The sequence below is a fragment of the Nelumbo lutea genome, chromosome 7, assembly GCF_056320005.1.
Source record: "Nelumbo lutea isolate HS-2025 chromosome 7, American lotus-T2T, whole genome shotgun sequence".
Taxonomy (NCBI): domain Eukaryota; kingdom Viridiplantae; phylum Streptophyta; class Magnoliopsida; order Proteales; family Nelumbonaceae; genus Nelumbo; species Nelumbo lutea.
This window is the reverse complement of record NC_142690.1, coordinates 53222146-53240980: the sequence shown is the minus strand read 5'-3', so window position 1 is coordinate 53240980 and position 18835 is coordinate 53222146. Positions and strand designations below refer to the sequence as shown.

Here is an 18835-nt window from a genome sequence, read left to right as displayed (position 1 = left end):
AGAATGGTATTATTCATTGAAAATTATTTCAGTTATTAAAAGTTTTAATGTTCGTTAATGTTAGTTTGGTTGTTTATTGATTTACATATAACAAGAAACTTTTATTAAATTTAATAACTTTACTAATTTTTGCAAATTTAAATGCTGTTAATTTTATACCTGACCAACCAACTCAACCTGCCCACCCTTAAATGCGAGGAGGGTTTTGCATTTTCATGTGTATGTAGGGTTTGAATTCTAAAAATCCAACCCGCTCCGGGTTTTGGGTAAGGTATGGGTTGGGAGGTTTAGGGAGGTGAATAGGATTTATAATTTACAACCTGAATCCGCCCTGTTGCTATCCTTATTTGCACCTCAAGAAATGTGCCCCAAAAATATCCTACATGTACGTCTCAATGTGTATTAGGAACATCTTTTGTACTTATCATTTGTTTCCCATATACGGTTGGGATGATGTTGATGTACTATGAAGCGTTTTTGGAGTGCAATGTGAATTCAAAAGGATTATTTATCATTCGTAGAACGAGAAAGGAATAAAATTATAAATATCACTACGTATGAATCAAATGCCGTCTTAGCTCAGCCGGTAGAGCGCGTGGCTTTTAACCACGTGGTCGTGGGTTCGATTCCCACAGACGGCTTGTCATTTTTCCTATCACTTTTTTAAAGGTTCGTCTCTGTAAAGAGGTAGACGTTTAATTGAGATGAGATTATTAGAGAATTAAAGGATGGTCGTGTGCTGCAACGTATCGTCGTTCCGTGTCCTTACACGTTTAACGAACTGTCTTTTTCCGCCTAAATTACCCCCCCGAACAGCTTCTTCTTCTTCTTCTTCACTGTTGTTGACAAGAAGGGATTTCTCACTGAACACTCTGTCTGCAACATTTACTTCATTTATCTTCGTCATTTCTGATTACTCCTGCAAAGCTTCTGCTGTTGCTGCTTCCATTTCTGAATTCTTCGAGCTCGAAGGTTCTGGCGGAGTGAAAGCTCTGGATCTTCGCGTAGGTGACGGAGAGGTCCCCGTTAAAGGTGATCAGGTAAGTTCTTTTTCTTTTTGTTTATCTTCTTTCACCGTGATGGAATGTCTGAACAAAATTCTTTGCTATGTTCTTCGAACTTGAAGGTTCGGCAATTGTTTATGTTATTTACGCCTTTTCCGGATAATGTTTATATGGCTACAAAAATTGTAAGTTATTATTTGTTTCTGCGATTTTTCTTCTGACCATTAACGAGAACTCTTTGACGACCACAAATATTGAATTTAAGAAAAGTGGAGATTAGGAAAATAAATGGAAGATGACTGGTTTGTGGCTACTGGAATGCCAGCCCCTTAAAAAGTTCCTTAAACAATTAATTCAGTTTCTTTAGAGCCCTTTGAAATGAAAAGACATTCGATTTTCTTAGAGCATTTTGATATGATTCTACAATGGATTTTTTGTGTAAAAGCTATTACAATATGAGGACTCTGAGCAGAGAGCCTGAGGCCTCACATTCAATTCTGGATGGCTTACAGACTTCTGCTAGACCTAGAAGTGGTGTATATGACGTGGGTCATAGAAAAGAGCTGTGAGTAGTAATTTTTTTGCATCATCCTTGAAAGCCATCGATAGGTTTCAATAAAAGCCGGATGGAAAAGGTCTTAACTCTTAATGAAAGCCTATTCTTGTTGGAAATTATCTCCCCCTGCACCACCTCCCAATTATTTTTTTAGAATATATGCAACGATTTTGAGGTAGTTTGGTGTGATAAACAGATGGGTACTTCTTAATTTGCACGTTGAGCTTTCAACCAACAGATAATGACTTTGTAGTAGCAATGACAGTCCATGAATTATCCATGATATTTCAAGCAACAGCTATGGATCAATTCAATTTGACCCTAGCCTTTCTCAACCATTAGTCTACTCGACCAAGGGCTTTATCTTCTTTTGTTACTACTTACTAGACTAGATAATGACAACCCTGCACTTAATATGGGCACTTCAATGCCACTATTTCACATATAAACTGTGTTAAGAAAATAAATGTTAAAAGAAAGTTCAACTTAAGTGATATTTCAATTAGTTGGGTCCCATAACATTTGAATTTGTGTTTTCATAAAGTTTATTAAGAAAGATGGGTCTGACATCATTCATCAAAAAAAAGAAAAAAGAAAACAGATGGGTCTCACACTATTTGAATTTTGAAGTGAATACCTTTTGAGAGTGGAGGTAACTACATATCTAATTTTTTTTTTGGATAAGCAACAGTTAAAATTCATTCATTAAGGAACTGAACAAATTCCCAGAATCCCATAATACATGTCTAATAAAATTGTTCTTTGAACATATAATTTTTGTCTGAAAGGAGAGATGACCACATGTTTGATGAAACCCTCTAGTCTGAGGGCTTTGCTTTAACAACACAATCTTGAAATAACAATTCAGGTTGGTATTGCATGGGCACGAAAATGAGAATCAAAATCCATTAGCATTGCCAAAGAGTTTAATTACTTTAGAGGAAAGAACATAGGCTCAAGGGCATCTTTAGAAGCATATACTATGAAAGAGTTCATATATATATATATATTTAAGTTCTAACAATATATACTTATAAAAAGGTCTAGAATTTTGTATTTGTTGCAAGTAACATTTTGTTGTAAAAATTACATTAATTGTAAATAGCTTTTATTTATGTCAAGTAAATTAGGAGAAAAAAGGAAAATGTTATGTATAAGTGTCCCTCAAGAATCCTTAGGAGTGTTGCAACTTGCAATTTACATGTCTGAAATGGACCTTCATCTGTTTAGGGGAGTCCATGCAATACTAATTCATGGTTCATGTTTATAAAGATTTGACAAACAATTTATGTTTCTAGCTTGATGTGACCTTCCTTTATTCAACTTGAAGATCAGATCAGTAATACTTTTATTTATTTGGTGAAGTAAATTAGGAGAAAAAAAGGCAAATGTTATGTATAAGTGTCCCTCAAGAATCCTTAGGAGTGTTGCAACTTGCAATTTACATGTCTGAAATGGACCTTCATCTGTTTAGGGGAGTCCATGCAATACTAATTCATGATTCATGTTTATAAAGATTTGACAAACAATTTATGTTTCTAGCTTGATGTGACCTTCCTTTATTCAACTTGAAGATCAGATCAGTAATACTTTTATTTATTTGGTGATGGTTCAAATCTGAACAGAGAAGTAAAAGGAAGAAGAAAACAGTTTTGAGAGAGATGAATCCATGGGCAGTAATGTACTGTCTCACTATGTTATGTTGCCTTTTTTTAAATAAAAACACAATTACAAATGCACCCTTAATAAGTAAGGGTGGAAGAAGCAATGAATAAATAAAATAAAAGGGTGAGGCCCATGGCCCAATAATAAAACAAACACCACAGCCCGTGATCTCAACACTCCCCCTCAAGCTGAGCATACATGTGAATCATGCCCATCTTACTTGCGTAGTGTTGCAACTTAGGCTTCAGAACACATTTGGTAAGTACATCTGCAAGTTGCTCTGTTGAGGCAATAAAAGGAAGACAAACTTCTTTAGAAACATTCATCTCATATGAAATGTTTGTCAACCCCAATATTGTCCTATCATGTTGAATAGGTTCTCATGACCAGTGTTAATGGCCACATGATTATCACTATACATCATCATAAGTCTATCAAAGTCAGCTCACCTAGCATCATAAGTCTACAGACTCCTACAAGCACTGGACTACCTCTAACAAGAGTATGGTAGCGAAAGGTTGACATCCTATCATTGATAGAGCCTGCCCAATCAAAACAAATAAATGCCTCATTCCTCGTGTCCATGAATGGAACATAAGACTCCTTTCCCTGGTTAATCTTTTAGGGCATAAAATCCTCTTACAGCTGCCAAGCGAGTATCTCTGGGTGCACGCATAAACTTGCTAATCATAGTCATGACATATGAGATATCATGCAATGTTATACATAAAACCTACTCTGATACCAACTTAGAGATCGGATCAGTAATATTGTTCTTCATTTGGTGATGGATCAAAGAAGAAAAAGTGAAGAAATCAGACCTAAACAGAGAAAAGAGAATAAGTAGAAAGAAGGAAAACAATTTTGAGAGAGATGAATTTGAGGGTAGCAGTGTTCTGTCCCACTGTGTTATATTGCCTCTTTTTAAAATAAAAGTACAATTACAAATATACCCTTAATAAGTAAGGTATTAGCAGCAATGGATAAATAATAAAAGAGTGGCGCCCATGGCCCAATAATAGAACAAACACTACAATCCACTGTCTCAACAATCCAGGCTTGGGACATGCAATTCAACAAGCTTAATAATGGTCCATTAGCTATAGATCAACAACTCATTACTCATCAAAATAAGAAGATTGACATGGTCCAGAGTCCAAACTTTTTGTATTTGAACTTTGAAGATGTAGAAATTTAAAGGTGCATTTGTCAAACTAAGAAGCATTATGGGAAGAAAGAAACCAAAGAGTCTTCTCAGAGAAGGAAAGGAGTAGTGAAGCAGTAATTGAGACCATTACCATAAGAGTGATCCAATGGGTAAAGACTTTGAGAAGCTTTGAAGGGGTTTCTAATGATGACTTGCTTAGAAAGTGGAAAGAGGTAGATGATTCCTCTCTTTCAAAAGCTGTCATTATGCAACTTGGCTCCCACCCCCTTGTGAGTTTATCAAGTTGAACTTTGATGGTAGCAGTGAAGGGAATCCAGGCCCTTTAGGCATTGAAGAAGTGTTCCGGAATGAGGAGGAAAGAAGTATTGCTTTCTACCTGGGTCCAATAGGCATGGGTGATTCATTGAGGGCTGAAACCATGGCTGTAATGGAAGGAATTCAAAAGGCTAAGGAGCTGAACATCAGTAGATTGATCATATAAGGGGACTCAAAGTTAGTAGTATGATGGCTACAAAAAGAGGATTGGTTGGTGGAATTTTGCTAATGAAAAAAGAAAGCTTAAGTGTATTATGCAAAATATGGAAGTTAAGCTGTAATGGGTAAAAAGAAGTGCAAATGCTTTTGCTAAGCAAGGGGTGGGAAGGGGTCGGCTTTTTTGGGATGTGTTGTAATTTGTAATTTCGATGGTCATCTCGGAGTCAATTAAGAGAGCTTATCGCTTCCCGTGGTGTTCCTTTGTACTTGTTTCCATAACTAATGAAATTCTTCTGTTATTGATAAAAAACAAGAAGCATTACTAGGACGTTATTATGACTCTAATCAGTTAAAAAAATGCTTGATGGTGATTTTATGGTAGACCATTACATCTAGAAGCTGCATGAAGTTTGTCACATGATTCATTTAGGATCAGGAAGGAATCCTTACTTGTGCACATCTGGTGATGGATTCCTTACTTTTCTACTAGGATCACTGGTAAAGAGTAGCAATGGAACTTGACAATTAATTTGTTATTGCAATAGCTTTTGGTTGGCTTATTTGATTTCACCTTTTGTTCGGAAGAGTGATATGATCTTATGTTTGTCAACCTGCTGCCTGAAATAAAATTAGTGAAATTACCAATAGGAAACCATATTAACATGCCCAAGTGCCCAACACCTTTTGTGAGTTGGATTGAGGCTCATCATAGCTGATCATTCTAGTCAAGAGAACATATATAGAAATTACAGGAATTCCATATCGTTTTTCGAAGAATAAAGAGAAATTTCACTAAAAAGCTAAAGAAATACAACAGAAAAGTGATTAGATATCACCCGAAAGAGAAGCACAACCAATGGACCCAACAATCAGACAACAATATCCCCTCAACAAAACAAAAAATCCACACATCTTACAGACATAAAGGCTCAGCAAACCTGACTTGAACGAAGACCAAAGAATACTCTTAAAGGTGTATTTCTTATGCATCATGTTAATGAAAGTTACCTTCTTCTCAAAAAAGTTATCTATGATATCATAGGGCCTAGCAAAATTGTGACTACTTGTTTTCTTTTCTTTCTTTTGTCAAAATATATTATCACAGTTTTAGGATCCATTGATCCAATAGTATTGCCCATTGATATTTCTGTTAGGTCCTCTTCTACCAATTTTTTTCTCTAGTTCCATTTCAACAAAGAACTGTTCCACTTGGCAGTGGTGCTTGGGACTGAATCACCTGTCAATATTGTAGCAATAACCCTTCTCTTGTCCACATAGTTGTGGGAGGGGTGGGGGGGGGGGGGGCTAGGGCAAGAAAAGGTGACAAGGGAGTTTTGTTGCTTGGTCTCTAAGGTGGGTTGGCATCTGCCTAGGCATCACCTAGGTGATGCTCCTTCTAAAGAGCATTCATTTCAACCTACTTTGCCTTCTCCACTCTGTCTTCCATGTAGTTTCTGCTATATTTCTAGGAATATAAATAAAAGATGCAACAACAAAGAATGAGTAATGGGTAAATACCATGATGAGCTTTCCTTATCTCTCTCTATCTCTTCTGTATAAATTAGAACTACTTTGATTGCATCACTAGTTTCATTAATTTTTCCAATGTGTTAATGACCACATTTACTGGTTGTCATGTTAGTCAATTATTTAGTTGGTTATTGAAATTAGTGTATTAAAAGTGTGTATGTCTCAATTCTCAAAAACAATAAATCCTACAATGTTGTTTGATCCCTTATTGATATATAAAACCGAAAAAAGATGTTTAAATAAGAAGATACACAACTCTGGGTTGTAGGAAGTAGGAAAACATGGTATTACAATCTTATAGAAATTTATTGTTAAAGAAAAGTGGTCTTGTTTGTTAGTTACGATGTTAACATGGATTCTATTTGTTTCTTACCTGTAAAGGTTGCAATTCATTATTATGGAAGGTTAGCTGCAAAACAAGGATGGCGCTTTGATTCAACATATGATCACAAAGACGGAATGGGTGAGCCAGTTCCCTTTGCATTTGTCCTTGGCTCTGGCAAAGTAAGTTGTGGTTTTCATTTGTTTTGTTGGTAATGGAATTACCATTCTTGTTGTGTTTGTGTGAGCATAAAAAAATTTCTAGGTATGATCATGTAACTATGTAAGTCAATATGCTACGAATATATATCTTTGAATAACAAGACTTGCCTTAAAATTAACCATATCCATTCAAACAGTTTAAACTTGTTTATGCTTCAATTTTTTTTTTATTCTTTTGTTTTCTTCCTTTAAGTTTATTATTTTTTATTGTTTTCAACTTTTCTCCTTAGACAATTTAGGATCCATAGCCATAAAAGTTGGCTAAGATGGTTTTGTCATGTGCATAGAAGAAGACCATCTACATCACCTGTAAAAAGAAGTGACCTATTGCAAGTTGAAGGGGCTAGAAGGGCTTGGGGCAGACCAAAAAGGACATGGGTTGAAGTAGTAAGAAATGATTTAAGTGATCATAATTTAACAATATATATGGCTTTAAACATAACGGAAAGGTAAATGGGATTCATGTATAGTTGGGACAACGCTATGGTGATACTGATCTACTTTTCTCCTTAGCCCCATGTTCTATTCTGTTTCAAGGTTAGGGAAAGAGAAATTATAATTATTAATTGTAATTACAAAGGAAATTGATAGGAAAATACCATAAACCAATCCCTCCTATTTTCACAACTTTTCTTGACAGTAAATCCAATTGAAGATTACAGCAGAAGAGGAGAGAAGAGAAGAGAAGAGAAGGAAGAAAGGAGAAGGATTAGAGGCAATGGAACAGTGCTGGTGGTGCCAGCTTCATTATAATATATAGGGCGAAAAAAACAAGAAGGGAAATGACCCTTGTGCCCCTACTAAATAAAGTTACAATAACAGATTAAAACAAAAAAGCTTTAATCATCCAAACAGACCCTAACAAAATAAAATCAATTATTTCAACAACTTTTTATTGATAAAAATCTCTTCAAAACTTTTCCATGTATGCTTGTGAAGTCCAGTTCTAATTTAGAGTGTTCCACTGAACCTATTGTCTCTCCATTTGTCTTCTTTTAACTGCACTAATTGGTCACTTAACATGATTGAAAATTTATTCCTCTGTTTTGTCATGCCAAATCCAAAGTAGCTTGCTTTCAACTTTACTCTTGTGCTTTATTTTTTTAACAGGAGAAAAGAATTTCAACAAAGATCTTGAGGTACTATTCACACACCAATTGTTGGTTATTTGCTTATTAGTCACCAATTCAATGATATTTAGTATACTAGGAGTGACTAATAAATGGCTATTTCCCAATGTTGTTCCTAACTGTCAGTAAGTAATACACTTTGAAGATTTACATGTTATTTTTTTTTCTTTTTCAGGTAAAACCCATTTCATATTTTCTATCAATTTGATTATTTTTTCAAAGCATATTTCTTTTTACTTGGAGAAATTGCCAATTCAGGATCTATGTTCATAAGATTTGGCAAATATTTTAGTGTCAGTTTCCAACTTAACATAACCATCCTCCTAATTCAGGCCTGGGACTGGAAGCGTAAGATAAAATCAAAACATGCAGAGTTAGTATTGCAAGAAATAAATGTTGACAGATGAATGGTAAGGTTAGAAATGATAGGATCAGAAATGAACATATTTATAGGAATTTAGAAGTAGCCCCAATAGGTAATGAGGGAAAGTAAAATAAGATGGTTTGATTGTATGCAGAGGAGATCGCTTATAACACCAGTATGAAGAAGTGATTTTTTGCAACTTTTGAGGGTTTAAAAGAACCAGGGACAAGCCAAAAGACATGGAGTGAATTAATTAGAAATGGTTTGAGGGCCCATGATTTAACTAGGTGATAGTAACACACACACTTCCTCCTACAGATCTTTATGGAGACAAGCAGTCTTTATGTCCATTTGATATAGAGGCTATGAATAATTGGCAGTAATTTAGAGCAAACTCTATTTATTCTTTATCTTTGCAACTAGTGCAAAGGTTTTTGTATTTTCTATGCCATAGTTCTAAGTGTAACCTTTCACCACTAGCCTTGCCATATATCTGTGAATTGAACCATCAACTTTTTTCTGATAGACAAAAATAACATTTCTTTAATAGATGAAAAAAAATAGTGAGTACAAAGAGAGTATACAAATAATGAGAGATAAATCCTCTTATCTCTCCCCAAAATACTCTTATTTTTACAAAACTGCCTCAAACAGCTGGTCTCTCCCCACCCCTTGTTTAGTAAGAACATCATCAAAGGATTTTGCACTCTTTGAACCCATTGTATTCTCACTTCCATGTTATGAATCAACTATTTGAATTTCTTTGTTTCATTGTTATATCTCCATAACATTGCCTCCTCACTTTGTAGCCACCCCACCATCAATTTGGAATCTCCTTCAATAATTAGTTTTTTAATGTTCATATTTCTTGCCCTTTGTAGTTTGTACTCCTTCCAGTGCTGCCATAATCTCAGCCCTTATGGAACCTCCTACACTAATTGGGCCTGAAAAGAAAACAATTAGATTGTGCTCTTGGTCCCTGAACACTCCTATTCTTGAAGTGCCTAGGTTACCTAAGCTACTTCTGTATCAGCTTTTTGTTTGATAGTAAATACCAACTTACCTCTCATTTTTTTTGTCGTTTAGAATCTCCACCAATTAAAGCGTTCATCTCTAATCATTCTGGCCTTCTATTTATATCTACAAAAAGCCTCTACAATACTATGTAGAATAGTTACAAGAGATATGGAATAAAAAGCACAACAGAAAGGAGATGAAGATGAATAAGACACATAACCGGCTCCCTTTCATTTCAAGAACATTTGGTTGTGTCATCCAGGATTTATTAAAAAGATTAAGAGTGGTGGGGGGAGAGCAACCCAAGAGTCGATTGGAAAGGGATGAGATTTCGCAGGAAGTTGCAAGACTTAAAAGTCTAGGATCAAGGATTGGAACATTTTGGAGTTTAGGAGGATTGAAGAGAGGAAGCAATCATTGGTCAATCAAATTGAGGATTTGTATAAAAAGGAGGAGGGGGGTACTTTTGAGGACAGAGATAAGGAAACTAAGTGGTTCCTAAGGAAGAAATTGGTAGATGTTCTTCATAAGGAGGAAATAAGTTGGAGACAGGAGTCTAGTTATAAGTGGATCAAAGAGGGTGATAGGAATACTAAATTCTTCATGCAACGGCTATTGGAAGAATAAGAGGAATCTTATCTTAAGGTTAGTGGTTGATGGGGTCTTATGACACATCAGAGTGAGATATCCGAGGCTTTTAAAGAACATTTTAGAACAATATATAGAAGATCTTTGAAGGAAAGAGTGTGGCTTGAAGGGCTTGATTGGTTGAGGATCCCAAGTGAAGTAGAAAACTGGTTGGAGAGGAGATTTGAGCAGGAGGAAATTAGGGAGGCTATTTTCTCAATGGATAGATGAAAAGCACTAGGGTTGGATGGTTTCACAATGGCCTTTTACCAAGATTGTTGGGACATTTTGAAAGATGATTTAATGGGAATGTTTGAGGAAATTTATGAAAGGGGAGTAACTGATCTTGGCCTTAACTTGACTTTCATTGCTTTGGTGCCTAAGAAAAGTGATGCAACCACATCCTCGTCAGTTTAGTTCCATTAGCTTGGTGAATAGTCTATATGAAATTATAGCTAAGGTCATATCTTTGAGGATTAGGGTTGTTCACCCTTTCATTATCTCTCCAAATCAAGGTGCTTTGTAAGGGGTAGGAAAATCACTAACCAAATCCTCATTGCTAATGGATGTGTGGAGGACTTCAAAAGAGTTGAAAAGAAGACTTCATTTACAAATTGGATTTAGAGAAAGCCTATGATTTGGTGGATTGGACCTTTTTCTTGGAAGTCTTGAGGTGTTTTGGATTTGGGGAAAGATGGTGTAAATGGATAAAGGGGTGTATTAAGACCTGTCATTACTCCTTGCTATTGAATGGAACTATGGTGGACTTTTTCTTGGCTTTGAGAGGAATTAGGAAAGGAGACCCCTTATCCCCCTTTTCTATTCATTATGATGGTTGAGGTACTTGGTATGCTTATTACTAGAGTAGACTCGCAAGAGTTGTTTAAGGGTTGGAAAGTAGGCCATGGCAGTGTTCAACTAGTCACTTGCAATTTGTAGATGATGCTTTGCTTTTTTGTGGAGCAAATAGAAACTGGGTTAGGAATCTCAAGTTAAGAGAACAACTTTTTGAGCTAATTTCCAACCTTAAGGTGAATTTTGACAACAGTTGTATTGTGGGTGTTAATATGAAAGAAGAGGAGATGTTGGAGTATGCAAACATTTTGGGTTGTGAGGTGTCACAACTCACAATGGCCACTGAAGTATTTAGGGCTTCCATTGGGAGATAACTCAAAAAGAGCAACTTTTGGGATCTTGTAGTTGAACGATTTGTCCAAAGACTCACATCTTGGAAGAAAAGCAATTTGTCCTTAAGGAGGAAGGATGACATTGATAAGAGCTACTTTGGCCAATTTGCCGGTGTATTTTATGTTTGTTTTTAAGATGCCAGTGAATGTGAGTAGAAAAGTGGAAAAGTTGATGAGGGAATTTTTGTGAGAGCCAGGGGAGGAGAAAAGGGACCATAGAGTTAGTTGGGAAATGGCGAGTAGGATCTAGAAGTTTGGTGGGTTAGGCCTAGGCAATTTACTTAAAAGGAATATGGCTTTGCTAGGAAAGTGGCTATAGTGACTTTCTGTGGAGAAGGACACGCTTTTAGATAAGATAGTGATTGGTATTCATGGGCTTGCAGCTAACAGTTGGGATGTTGGAATATTGACTGGGGCTACCAGAGCCTCTCCTTGGAAGGCCATTAATGCTGCCCTCCCATTCTTCCTTCCCTTTGCCAGGTACAACCTTTGTTTTGGTAACCTTATAAAATTTTAGAAACAGGTTTGGGTGGATAATCTCTCTTTGAAAGATAAATTCCCCCATGCCTTTTCCTTATCGCGATATAAAGATAAACTTGTGTCCTCTTTCCTGGTTCCTTCAAGCTCAAGAACTAGATTTGATTGGGATTGGGGTTTAAGGAGGTTTGTGAGGGATTCAAAACTTAATGAAGTTCTGGATTTGCTTCATATCCTTGATGGGGTATACTCGGAATCCTCGAAATCTGACAGTTGTATTTGGACCCTATCCTCCTCTGGTTCCTTTTCCTGTACTTCTCTTTTTAAGGCCCTTATTCAACCTTTTGATTCTTTGTGAATTCCATTTCCGGTGTATGAGGTCTAGGGTAATCCTATCCCTCTAAGAGTCAAGGGCTTTTGTTGGGAAGTCTTCCTGGAAAGAATTAATATCTATGGTTTACTCTGAAGGAAAATAACAAATTGGTGTTTATCTCTACACTGGTGTGCTATGTGTAAGAATAATGGAGAAACTTTATCTCACTTATTAATCTCCTGCCTTTTCGTTACTTTTATTTGGGAATGGTTTTTCTCGTTGTTTGGGTGTAAGTGGTCTCCTTTGACCAATGTGCAAAGTTTGTTTGATTCCTCTTTCTTGAGGTGGCCAAAGAAAAGGGGACAAGTTTAGTAGAAGATCAAGACTGTAATCAGTCTTGAATCCTAAAAGGTTTTAGGTTTGCAAAACAGAAGAGAAAGTGAGAGAAAGGAGAGAGAATAGAAGAGAAACAAGAGGACACAAGTTGTTCAAAGGAGGGACAGATTCTTACAGATCTGCCGCTGCCACTCTCTTAATATTTATAGGTTATGTTTAGTACATAATGGAAAGGACACATCTGCCCTTGGTACTTACATAATAAATAAAGTAAATAAAAACTGAAATAAATAACAATTGAATTAACAAACTGACTCAAACTGACACTACTATAACTGAAACAAATAACTACACTGCTGTCCTACGAACACAGTGGGGACCACTGCAGTGGGGCCCACATCAGTGTTCTCTACAAGTTTTATGGAGATGTGTTAGGGCGGTTGTGATCTGGACTATATGGGAAGAAAGAAACGCAAGACTGTTTTCCGGCAAGGAAAGAAGTAGAGAAGACAGAAACCATTATGGTGAGAGTGGTACATTGGGTAAAATCTGTGGATGTGTTTGCCAACTTCTCAATAGGTGATATTTTGAACAAATAGAAGTGGCCAGTTCTGCTTGTCATAAGTCCAATGTAAGCCCTGTTTGGTCTCCTCTAATGATTAACGTAGTGCTGGAAACCTGGGTCCTTCTGGTATTGGAGGGAATTTTAAAGATAGTGAAGCAGAGTTATTGGATTATAGTCAGGCCCAATTGGAGCAGGTGACTCACTAAGGGTTGAGGTTATGGTTGTCATGGAAGGATTGCAAAAGGCAAAGGAATTGAATGTAAGGAAGTTGATTATTGAAGGTGATTCAAAGTTAGTAGTGAAGTGGCTGCAAAAGGAAGAAAAGGGTTTCTGGATTTTCAACAATGAGAAATAGATATTTAAGTGGCTGACCAAAGATATAGATGTGCAATTCAGCTTGATTAAAAGGACAGGAAATGCTTTTGCTGCTTCTTTAACAAAACAAGGGGCAGGAAGGAATCAATTGTTTTTGGCTCAATTGTAATTGCATTTTTGTTGTGGAGAGGTAAGGCAGTTTACTTCTCCCAATCCTGTAATTATTTCTTATTAGTCTAATGAAATTCTGTTATTGAGAAAAAATAGGGTGGATAATACAATATCTAATTCCCTTTTGGTGAGCAATGGGAAGGATCCAAATAAGAATGATCAGAAGGTAAACTGATGATAGGATTAGAAGGAATAGTACTTTGTAGGTTACTTGGATTTGGTTCTTGTGGGTCCAACTAATTAGGAGATTACATCATGGCCTTCCCTTTTGTTAGAGTATCTAGTTTAAACCTACAACACTTTAGACAACTCTCCATGAGAAGATGGGATAGGACTTAACTTTGACATTGGAACGGTAAGGTAGAATGGGAAGGGGTCTCTCTTCTTTACAACTCTTCCCCTGAACAAATACATTGTAAAAAATGGAATGGATTAAAAAAAAGTGACATCCATAGTGACCAAATGTTTTCTAGAAATATTATGCAAACATTTATACCCTTTTTGGGTGGAGGAATTCTCCAACAACTTGATAGCTTTAGGATCCACCTTAGTACAACTGAACTGTTGAACTGTGTGGTGTTTTATCTATTTCTCTTATTTATTCTTGAGAAGGGAAATTTTGTAATTGTATTGTTACATTATAAATGAATGGGATAACTGCCCAAATTTTTAGGCCTTCCTCAAACCCACATGTGCTACCTTCCTTTCTCTTTTCTCTTCTTCTTCCACTACCTCTTATCTTCTTTCACATGTACCTTTCTTCCTTCTCTTTTTTTCTCTTTCAGAAGTTCCTGTGGTACTGTTATCCTTTAGATGATGATAATTGGACTGGTCTTATCTTATTCACTGGAGAGGACGAGTATAGTGGAATATGTCTTGCCAGTCACAATGTGTTGTGGAAAGAATTTGTTGATTACATTATTTTATTTGTTGGATAGGCAATTGAACTGAGAAATCTTCATTTATATAATTGAAGTTGGTTTATGTAGGTCATCTCTGGGATTGAAATGGCTGTGAGATCAATGAAAGTAGGAGGTATTCGTCGAGTCATTATACCTCCATCTCAAGGATATCAGAACACATCTCAAGAATCCATCCCTCCTAATGTAGGTATTCTAATCTTGAACGTTTTTGGTAATTGTTGCTCTATAATCTGTAATGATGGTATTATCTTAAAGTTAAAAATTGGTGCCCATTGTGAAGAAAGTTTCTTCATACTACCAAAAAATGAACAAAGTTTCTTGAAGGGATTTTTAATTGGTAGATCTAATGAGGTAGACTGAGTATGACATGGTTGAGAACTGGGTTTTTAGTGGCTAGAGGCCTCTTTTGCAACAGAGCATGAGGGATGGTAGGGGATCCTTTTCCCTTTGTTTTCTACTACAAAACTAAAGGTCATCATATTTTGAGAGAGGCCCAGAGAAGGTTGACTGGTTGGAAGGAATTACACCCTGGATTCAGGTCTAATCTGGGACATGAAAGAAATGGTTAACATTTTTTGGTTTGCCTTTTTGTTTGTGGTTTGCTTCTCAACTTTATTAACCACTTGGCAATGCTTACATAACTTGATAAAATTGAAACTCAAATGGTTAAACTAAGAAAATTCATTATTCAGTTAATCAGTTCATTATAGTATTTAGGGATTCTTTTACCCATTAAAGTCAGTGTAACAACTAAAATTCCTTTCTATGAGTCTCCCAACCCTACCATCCCTAAAGAAGGGAGCCAAAATAGTTGCATTATGGTCCCCAAACACTTAACCAATACTGGACATCCCTGGATTCCCTAGACACAACCATCAAAGTTTAGTTTTATGTAGTTGGGAGTTGGGACTAGGTGGGGACCATTGAGGGTAGAGTAGTAGATTCAAAGACTCTTACGACCTTGATGACAAGAAAATGGTTCAACTTGGGGTTGGTAAATATGTGCAAAATGTCTTTGCTCCATATATGTAAACTTTGCTTGCTCTCAAATGCCCTTGTCTATATCAGTCCTTTTTTTCTGTAGTGTGGGCTGCATTGACAACTACAACCATGACATGATTATATAGTTTTCTATTCTCACTTTTCATGAGCCAAGCCTTCATCTGATGTTCCATGATTTTGCTAGTCAAGTACCCCAGTTTTCCTCTCCTACCAACAGATAACACCAAAACCTGAAATACCAGAGGTAGCTAATTGCCATGATTAGTCTTTCACTCCTTGAACAAAGGTAATAGCAGAAGTAACTGAGAGCAGAAGTGGTCCACAAACCTATTCAACCTAACTATTCTGTCACAAAAAGATGGACATCATATTGCTGTCTCCCCTCAACTCAACAGGTTGACATGACCCAATAAAGAATGTTTTTAGAATCATTATAGGCTTATAGCCTACCATGGCTGTAAATGGTTTCCACAAATTAGTTTTGTTTTCAGTCCTAATGCAAATTGTTAGAACTATTCCTGTTCAAACATGATGTAATGAGTCACACATATCTCTAATGTCATCTCCTAACTTGGTTGTAGTCATGATCCTCAACTGCCTCACCACCATATGAGAACAAAACCCAACAGTAGCATATGGAAGCACTTATAGTTATACCACCATCAGTAGGCTCAAAAGAACCAAAAAGAATGAAGAGAGTGGTCTTATAACGAAAGAAAAATTGAGATAAAAAGGGTATTGATGTCTGTGATCAGATCAAGAGAATCGGATCTCCTTTTTTTTTTGATCAATAACTCAGATCTCCTTTTAGTCACTTCAATATGAAAAAGTAGAAGGAAGAAAAGGAAAAAATATAAGATTTAATCAGATCTATGATGGATAATTCTCTGATACTATGTTATCTGTCATTCATCAAAAAAAAAAAAAAAAGATACTATGTTATCTGTCACAGGATGGAAGAATGAGAGAAAAGAAGTAAATGAGAGGTCTTGGAAGAATCCAATATCCGTGGTAGTGTCCACACTGTTCTTTTATTTAGAGTTAAAACTATGTAAAATGACGTCACTGTCTTTGCAAGAAGTAAAAGGGTTATAACAGTACAATTGTACAAAGATACATTATCCAGTGTTGCTTTGTCTATATTACTAGTTAATGAATAATGATGACCCTGTAGGCCTGTACTAAGCACAGGGCAATTTTGCCTATTATTTTGTTTGAGATTCACTACTTAAGTGGTAAATCTGATTTGGATTTCTTATTAAACTTAGGAAATTAAATAAGAGAACTACTACCACTGTTTTTTGAGAGTAGAAACAACAATTTTTGAGATTCACAACTTATGTATTTATATTAATATTAGATGTATGCAAAGAGATCCATTTACTAAGGAAATGTTCCCCCATAAATTTGTTGATTGTAATGAAATAAAGCTAGGTGGCAGATATAAGCCACAGAACTATTAGGGGTTATAGGAAGATTCTCAACAGTTGCATACTTGTTTACAACTTCTCCTTATAATTAATAAATTCTGATTATTACTGTTAAAAAATTTAGGGTAAATTACAGATTTCTACCCTTTAGGGGTTAGGGGTAGTGGCAACTACCCCCTGAATTTTCATTTGCCACAAAGACCCCCTCTCTGTTAAGTTTAGTGGTTGAAGAAGATAATTTACCAAAATACCCACTCAAGAAACTTCTATAAAATGAAAGTTGCAACAAAGAACCAAGAAACTTCTGTGAAAACCTGGCATTCCAACTAACACAACATGCAATTAATATCAACTGAACCAGTAACAAATGGAAATCGGAAAAAAAAGCTAAGAATCATTGGAAAAAAGGGAAACTTTATTTTGGCTCAGTTGTAATTTCAGACTTTTGTCTGGGGCTTTGGCCTCAGTAGGGGGAGTTAAGAAATTTTATCTCCCTTTTTGTACTATATTTACAGACTGATTAATGAAATAGTTATTATTGATAAAAAAAAATCATTGGAAAAAAGGGTGGTTTAGGGATTTAGAAAAGTTTAAAGTCACATGAGAATCTTTTTCAGAGTTAACTGACGGAATGCTAACGGAGGGGGTCTTTGTTGGAATCTGAAAGATCAGGGGGCCTTTGTAGCAAATGAAAGTCCAGGGAGGTAATTGTCACTACTCTCAAAGTAACAGAGTAGTAATATGTAATTTACCCAAAAATTTATAATGTTGTACCCATATAACTTTCATTAATTTGGAAATTCTTAAACAAGATACAGAGGTCCAGTCCCTAAGAGTAGGAAACCGCCCCAAAAGAAAAACAATTACAATTCAGCACAGAAAAAGTCACCCCTGTTTGTTCCTTGTTTGGCTAAAGAATCAGCCAACCCATTTACTGATCTTCTAACCCATCTAAACAGCACACCGACCTCTCTTGAAAGGCTTCTAATATCCCTCATGCTTTGTTTTTGACTCCATATTCCCAAACTACCTGTCTATAGCCACCCAATCACCACCATCTCCCTCATGTTGCACCCATATATTTGCAAAACCAATGCTCTAACAATGCATGCATGGTAGGGTATAATATTAAATTGTTGGTGCAAAATTTCCTCTGCAAGGTGCATTTTGTGGTAACAGTAAATGTGTGTGGGTAAAGTTCTTATTTGTTTAAGTTCTTGTTTGTTTCACCTCGTTTATGCCTAAAGGTGCTCTGCTAGCCAATTCTGTCAAAGAAGGCAACAATCTTGCACTTAATTGAAATCTGAAATTAATTTGTCCCGATGTGCTCTTTTTTTTTTTTTTTCCCTTGCTGCAGTTTTTTGACAGGCAAAGGCTATTTACCACCATTTTCAATCCAACACGTCTGACCAATGGAGAGGGTTCCACGCTTGGAACTCTGATATTTGACATTGAGTTGGTAAGACTGAGACGTAGTTGAGATCTGGGTTTTGATACTGCCAAACTGGAATCTTTATGGAGCAGAAGGCAAGGTAGTGATGATTTGTGACAGTCAATCTCCTGGAAAAGAAAAGATGGTGCTGAAGAAATCTCCAAATACCTTTTATAATTAAGCGAGTTGGTCGTTGTTTTTCCTTGACATTTGTTTATTTATTACTTTTTTATGCAGTACTGATCAAGATGTCACTGTTCCATTCTTGCAACTTGGTATTCAAAATTCTCGGTATCTATGACCATTAATAGAAATGAGTTTCGAAAACCCTTATTTTCAACTTCCAATTTCTATTATTACCCTCTCAAACACCCTTATTTCATGTTAAAAACCAGCAAGAGGCAAATATTACACATAAGAAAACAAACCTAAATGTGGAATACTTTGAATACTGACAGTTGAAGTTTATAAAATCTAGTTTTGTTTGATTGATTATGCAATGAGAAGGAAGAAGAAAATTGTTGCCGCGTGGGTTGGCCGAGGGAAACAAGGTAAATTCACCTTTCAAGTTCCAAGCGTTAGTCGAGGACCCTGAGCCCTTGGAAG

General features: G+C 36.2%; 1 protein-coding gene and 1 non-coding gene across 2 annotated transcripts; both read left to right on the top strand.

Moving 5' to 3' along the window:
* The first annotated feature begins 568 nt into the window (after positions 1–568).
* On the top strand, positions 569–641 carry TRNAK-UUU (transfer RNA lysine (anticodon UUU)). The gene has a single exon. It is a non-coding gene; the product is annotated as a tRNA-Lys (tRNA).
* LOC148846410 (FKBP-like peptidyl-prolyl cis-trans isomerase family protein) lies at positions 577–18569 on the top strand. The gene is made up of 4 exons (XM_088956026.1): positions 577–1040; positions 6779–6901; positions 14432–14548; positions 18155–18569. The coding sequence occupies exons 1-4, from the start codon at positions 729–731 to the stop codon at positions 18275–18277; spliced, it is 675 nt and encodes a 224-aa protein (XP_088812152.1). The 5' UTR covers positions 577–728; the 3' UTR covers positions 18278–18569.
* Positions 18570–18835: the final 266 nt, after the last annotated feature.

Excerpts from the sequence above, each read along its gene's own strand:
- LOC148846410 (XM_088956026.1), top strand. The coding sequence starts at position 729 with ATGGTCGTGTGCTGCAACGTATCGTCGTTCCGTGTCCTTACACGTTTA. Across the intron at positions 1,041-6,778 it reads TCCCCGTTAAAGGTGATCAG|GTTGCAATTCATTATTATGG; the intron begins GTAAGTTCTTTT and ends TTACCTGTAAAG. Across the intron at positions 14,549-18,154 it reads AAGAATCCATCCCTCCTAAT|TTTTTTGACAGGCAAAGGCT; the intron begins GTAGGTATTCTA and ends CCCTTGCTGCAG.